Consider the following 7,027-nt stretch of genomic DNA (forward strand, 5'->3'; position numbering starts at 1 on the left):
CAAGCCTTTCTAACACTGATTCATAAAAAGGGATAATTACACTTGCTTTCAATGATTTTATCTAAAATATGATAATGCACGACAATTTTATCTGGCAATATTGCTAGTGACATTATTCATTTGACATCTTAGTTTCATTTTGTTTTGTTTTTCTTTTCTTTTCTTTTAAGAAGAAAGAATGTAAAACTTACAGAGTCCTGCTATTTGAGCCCCTAGAGTCGTTTTTTAAAAGATAATATAGTTCAATCTACTTTGGCCACTCGTCAACAATGTTAATGCGCAACGTCGATCTGCGAGTTGCACTCAAAATAGGGGTATCTATACCATGTGATGTGATGACTATAAGGATAACTTAAAATGCTTTTTGACAATAAAAAGACGAATGTATTTGTTTAAATAGCAAGAAACATATATATATATATATATATATATATATATATATACATATATATATATATATACATATGATATATATATATACATATACATAATAATCCTTAAATTTTTTTCTTGATTCATCTTTTACTGACTTAGAGAAGTAATGATGCAGATGTAAACATAATGATATCCAAAGGCAGGACAAGTTTATCTTCTCCGTCAATAGCGCCTTCTTTGGAAGGCGGCTGGCCACTGATCGAGGTAAGCAATTTGTAACAATGTGCATGTTCTATGTGCAGTCAGGTGATCATTCGAAGGGAGCCACTCTGGAAGTGCCTACATTAATTGCCCATGTACTTATGTACTTATGTACTTAAATAGCAAAGCCGTTACAGGCGTTCCTGGAGCTCATGTGTCCCAAAAGTCTTTCTGTCCATATCAAGACACTTTATTTTTTTTCAATTGCCATATAAATGATATAAAAGACACTCCTCTGAAATATCTATACAGTCAAAAGGGTTCAAAGTAACCCCCATTCCCAAGGCAATGAAAAACATGCATTATAATATACCAAAGCGAATACACATGTTCCGCGAGTCACATGCCTCTGAAAGGTTATTCCAGGTCGTCTAGCACATAACGCTTGTATTTTCATAAAATGTAATGCAATGCAATTAATATAGGAAACATTGCTACACAAAAGGGTGGACATTCAAAGGCAAGCCTTTGGGAGTGCCCAAAGTTATCCCTACCCTCAAAAACAAGTATAGTATCAAAGCAAAGTCGGTCGTGTCAGTTGTACATGCCTGTAATAAGTCGGTCTGCCGTGTGGCAAAGACATTTTGATTGTTTTTCAGTTATAGAAACACTGCTTTATAATAACTATAATTTACTTAGTCAGAATGGTGCACATTTAAAGATGTAGTGGCTGCCATTAGTAGCTGAAAGAAAAGTGCTTCAAAATACTTCTGGTATATAGGTGAGTTTAAGGCTAGACACAATCAATATAAAAATTGGAGTCAGTAAAACCAATATGAAATATTGTTTAATATCTAAAATGTGAGCAATTGATTTAATAAAAATGTTTCTAGACTATATCGTCTATGACAGTTATGGTTTGATTGGGAAAAATGATATCTCCTTATGTTTTTACTAAAATTTCACATGGTTGGATATTTTGTATTAAAATGACCTTCACATATGCTTCAAATGTGATATATCGAACACGATTAAATCACCGCTCTCAAAGGTAAATATTAAAGGCAACCGGGTGTGTTCAAAACCACCCCACCCCAATGACAATGCAGAAAGCATGCAATAACGTAAATATTACGTTCAAATCTTTCGTGAATTCCAAAAGTCGTTCTGGTTGTATAGCAAGGACACATCTGTTTTCACGAATTGTTGTCGAGCATATATACACTCGTATTTTCATGAAATGCAGTGCAAAGTGAGTAATATATAAGACATTGCTACACAATGTTTATAAAATTATTGTCAAAAGGGTGGACATTCAAAGGCAAGCCTTTGGGAAGTGCCCAAAGTTACCCCTACCCTCAAAAACGTTCATTGTAACTAGTCGTGTTAGTAAAGTTGTACATGCCTGTAGAAAGTCGTTCTGCCACGTGGCAAAGACAATTTAATCTCATATTTTTCAATGATTTGAAAAGACATTGCTCTACAATAAGTATATATAGTCAAAAGGGTGCACAGTTAAAGGCAACCGAGTGGGTAATATTAAAAAAAAACACCCAACCCCATTGCAATGTAGAAAACACGCAATGACGCGAAAAAGTGTTCCCATTTTTCATGCCTTCAAAAAGTCGTTCTTGTTATATAGAATGGAATCAAATACTCAAACCTCAACAGGAAAAAAAAAATGTTTTTACCTTTGTGCTTAAAAGCTGTTAGCACCATATGACATTATAGTGAGTGGAGTGAATACAAAGCAAATACGTTTGTTTGTCATGTTTTCAACATTCTTTTTCCCCTCCAAAGATCTCTGTTCGAGGTGAGAAAACTGTCAACACGAAAACAGTTTCTCCAGAATGGAAATTTGCTGTGGAAGCGATTCACAGAGGCGACAGCAACGCTGTGATTCAGCATGTGTATAACATGCCCAACATAAAGCCACTCATACAGCAGTTGGTTTTGGAGGAAATAAAGAGAGAGACAGACCATCTTTGCAAGCCATCAGCTAATTCACTCTTCAGAGACTCTTCTTTGGAAGGACTACAGAAATTTAGTGTACATGATCAATACAAAGAACTCCAAGAGAAAGCGCCTGTCTTTCTATCCATGATAGAAGCTGCATCACTTAGCGAGACATTGGGACAGTTAAAGACAAAAACAAAGGAGATCACAATGCCCAAACTAATGACTGCTGCGAGTGTTCTGCTGCATTGCAAAAGTCAAAAAGTGAACAATCACCAGTGCATCAATTCCCTTACTCTAAAAAGTGCGGGTGTGAAAACTGAGGCACTGACAAGCCTAAATGCCACCGGAATCACAGTGTCTAATGCAACAACTATCGAGAAACAGCTCGAACTGTGTGAGGGGTTTGATGAGAAGGTAAAGAGATGGGCAGAACAAGTGCACAAAAACAATAGTATCGAGAGACAGCTAATCCACGAGGGAGACAGGGAAAGATTGGTGTTTCATAATACTACAAGGGATGACTGTGGCTTCCAACTCGTGATGGACAATGTTGATATTTTGATTCACGCCCGTCACCCCACTAAAGCCAACTATGGGAAGGAGTATCACATGGCTCACATGATGGCTGTAAAGCACAGAGTCACAGCACATGACAAGAGCAGCCAACGCACTATTCCATCTGCCATCGATCCTCAGCTGTTCTTACCCAATGTCAGCGATAACAAAATCCTCAGACACGAATGGGCAATCCTATGTAAGCGGGTGATCGCTGAGCATTTTCCTGTTCTGAAGAGAGAATTGCAAGATTTACCCGACCAAATCATCCATGATCACATGAGAGAGGCGAAAGAGAAGTCGGAAGTGGTAAGTTTAAATGGGCGGCTCATGCAGCCCAAACGTTTAGCATTGATTTTGACCTCTAGAACTTCTATAACAATATAATGTAATAAATAGTATCAATTTTTAAAATTTACTAGAGTATACAACACAACAAAGCGAAACGTGTTTGATCTTTGACAGCAATCAGTTCAAAAGAACCGCCATGCATTCTAACTATCTCTCATACAAATATCATTGAAGAAATTAGAGAAATCCACGCCTTAATACACGGTATGGTGGAATTGATATTCTGTTCGTCGAAAATGTAATATCTATGGCACAGCTGTGATCAATATTCATTCAAATGTTGGCCGAAAATCAAAGAAGCAAACGTCATGACCTATATTGAAAACGTGGCTGAAAGTTATCAAGATGAGTGTGACTTCAATGTGAACCTATAATGATCATCGTTATTACAGTGTCACATTTGTTACAAGTGTAGCATGCAGATGACTATTCATGGATGATAATGTATTATGGCTATTTTGCACTCTTCCAGGTTAATTTAGGTGTTCTGATGGAGGACGAGAACTCATCAGATGGGATACTCCGCATCATGCATCATATGCATAAATACGTGCCAGGTCATGGAACAGAGAATCCTACCGCCACACTGTCATCAGGTGATCTCCTTACTTGTGAGCGTGAGAGCAATTGTCGGGAGGAGCAAAGAAATTCATCAACCCCCAGCAACCGGCTCGAAGGACTGATGCCGGTGATAGCCGACTTTCATGCCCTTGCTAATTATTACCAGGCAAGTATGCAGGTTACCTTGATGTTTGGCTAATGTTCGATACTCTTAAGTTTCCTTGATCCGAAATTTAAATAGTGTTCGTTAATCCCAAATTGTAGATAAAAAGTGCACAACCAAACCTTCGAAATTACGTATGTACCGTGTAAATATACTTGTACAAGGCCTAAGTCACGTCGGTCAAGTTCAAGAAGTAGCCATGTCCTGTACAAAGGTTAAATAGGTCAACAAAGTTGCATTAAATAAGTGTGTCACTTTTATAGTCGTGACAAGCTTTCCTTAGCTTTTTGCAGCAGCCAAACATGCATCACAGGTACAGTGTATTATGCCAAAAACCCTGGTCAAGTTTAAAAAAGATCAATGAGACAAAGATGTGTTACAAGGGAAACTGCATGCGATGTGTTATCTACGTCCACAGGGCGATGCGCGACAGGCGAAGTCACGCGTTTGTAAGTCATATGCCTATAGTATTGCAATGACCTAAACTGTGTGAATAGTTTCTTTAAGCCTCAAGAGGAGAAAAAACACGACATAAGTCTCAAACATACAGATGTATACTAATAATATTCTTAGTACATAGCTCTATGGTCTCAAATGAGTGCATGTGTGTGAGTCTGCCCGCGCGTGCGCGTGTGTGCATGGTATGTTCCTCCATGTGTTTCAGTGTTTCTCTGGACTATGTATAGCCAGTGCTATACACTTCACGGGCTTCATATTGATAACATGACTGTAATTCAACCATGTATGATGAGAAAAATGTGCCTCTGCAAGATGACATACTCTGGTCCTGTCATAAAAGGTAATGGTGACAAGTGATAACACAATAATGCAAACCATGAGAACGGTGTGCACGTCAACGTAATGGCCTATAAATAACCAACTGTAAAAATCAATAGAAAGGAGACACGTGAGATTGAAATAGGTCTTGCAGAAATGTGCATGACATATAAAGCCAGAATATGCAAAGCAGCCCACGTCAAGATCACGATATATCATATGTTTGCCGTATTTCGGCTAACTACGCTGAGGATTTCGTGTCAAAACTGGTCTAATTTTATACATACACACTCATACTGATTTTCCCTCCTGTCTCGAAAGTTTTCCACTTTATCCACTTTGTGTATCCACGCGTAATTGTCACCAGTACATAAAATAAATGAATATGCTCAAATAAAGGAATCATGATAGCGAGAAAAAAAAAACAATCGCTGTTCTCGCTGTGTCATTTGAAGTTTTGTCTAATTTGATGGACTTGAATTAATCCATATCATTTTCAATGTTGCAACTCAAGAATACGAATACAATCTTTCATTTGCAAGTTTTTTCATACTAGTACCATTTTTAGTGACACAGCTGTATACTTAATGTTATTCGATAATGTTATTGTCTTTCTGTTCTCATATACCAGGGCATTATGCTTGAGATTCACTAGCTGTGACTCCCGGTTTGATATCAATGTTAACGTTTGCTTTCCATTTGCGGGTTGTATGGAAGCATCTGTACGATTTGGCTTCTGGCGCTGACAAAGGCACTCTTTTTGCTTCTAGGAACTATTTGGAGGCTCGAAATGTCACGGCGGACCCATTGAAGAATATCAACGCTGGGGAGCACCTCTTGACACAGTTCACCATTTCACTGATCCTGTCGGCAGCACTTCTATTCTTTGGGCTGGAGAATTTTGAGTCTGAACCAACCAGAAATAAGTTCCAGCTAGAACTACATGGGGATTACAGTAATTATGCCAATGCCATCATGCACCAGTTTGTCAATGAGATGGCTATCCCATCAAATGATGAACTCTCCTTAGAGAATGCGGACTTTACATGTCAGGTGTGCCAGAAGACATACGCATCTCGGAAAAACCTACTTTCGCACCAGAAAGTGAAACAGCATGTCAAGAGAAAAGACGATGATGAAAGAAAGAGTGTTGTGGATGCAGTGCAAAACTACTCTAGGTGTGCACTGGGAATGGGGTTGCTCGCAATGAATTTTACCGATGCACGCAGACATGGGGATGGAGAAAGAATTGTCAGGCTATATGAATTCATGTTATTACATTGCAAAGCTGCAAAAAAACCGAAATACAGCTTCCATATTCTCAGGATGCTTTGCCAAATCAAAGTATTTCTATCACCGAGGCTAGCCTACGAATTGACGTGGAATAGGTTCGTAAACTCGACTGGGAAGCCAGATGGTAACATTGAGATAGATCGCGCGATGGAACACCAGAATAGGATTTTTAAAGACAACTGTCGCAGCTTAAGAGGTAAACTGACTCCAAAGAACGTTGACAGAATCAGTAAGTCAGCACAACAAGTACATGCATTGAAAAAGTTGGTTGATCGTGAGAGATTCGTCAAGTCACATACAGCTACGAGACACAAGGTTGTAAGAAGGGATGCTGTAACCCTTGCTCTAGAGCATCACAAGAATGACATATTTGGTTGTCATCCTGGCAGAGCACACGCCAGATTCCCCGATTTTCCCTTGTCAGTCTTTCATGGCCTTAACCCTGCTGATGTCATCGTATGGATTCGTTCAACAGTGAAGAAACTGTCCCGTCAAAACCAGTTTCAAAAATGAGTTATATCTTGCATATTCACAGAGCTGCTATAAGCTTATGATATCAGTTACATTTTATGCCTCCGCCAACGAAGTGGCCGGAGGCATTATGTTTTCGGGTCGTCCGTCCGTCCGCCCGTCCGCCCGTCCGCCCGTCCGCCCGTCCGTCCGTCCGTCCGTACGTACGTACGTCCGTCCTGTTTTGTTTTTGTCGATATCTCAAGAACCGTGAGGTGGTTTTACATCAAACTTGGTATGAGGGTATATCCTGGGGGGATAATACTTTGTTTGGATTTTAGG

General features: G+C 39.1%; 1 protein-coding gene across 1 annotated transcript; it reads left to right on the forward strand.

The window, feature by feature from the left end:
* The first annotated feature begins 561 nt into the window (after positions 1–561).
* Positions 562–6,748, forward strand: LOC139708282 (uncharacterized). The gene is made up of 4 exons (XM_071620250.1): positions 562–639; positions 2,377–3,399; positions 3,914–4,167; positions 5,647–6,748. Exons 1-4 carry the CDS (start codon positions 562–564, stop codon positions 6,746–6,748), a joined length of 2,457 nt encoding a protein of 818 aa, XP_071476351.1.
* The last annotated feature ends 279 nt before the right edge of the window (positions 6,749–7,027 follow it).

Source organism: Diadema antillarum, unplaced genomic scaffold (genome assembly GCF_040938485.1).
Source record: "Diadema antillarum isolate AM-2024a unplaced genomic scaffold, OU_Dant_1.0 seq00001324_RagTag, whole genome shotgun sequence".
Lineage (NCBI taxonomy): Eukaryota > Metazoa > Echinodermata > Echinoidea > Diadematoida > Diadematidae > Diadema > Diadema antillarum.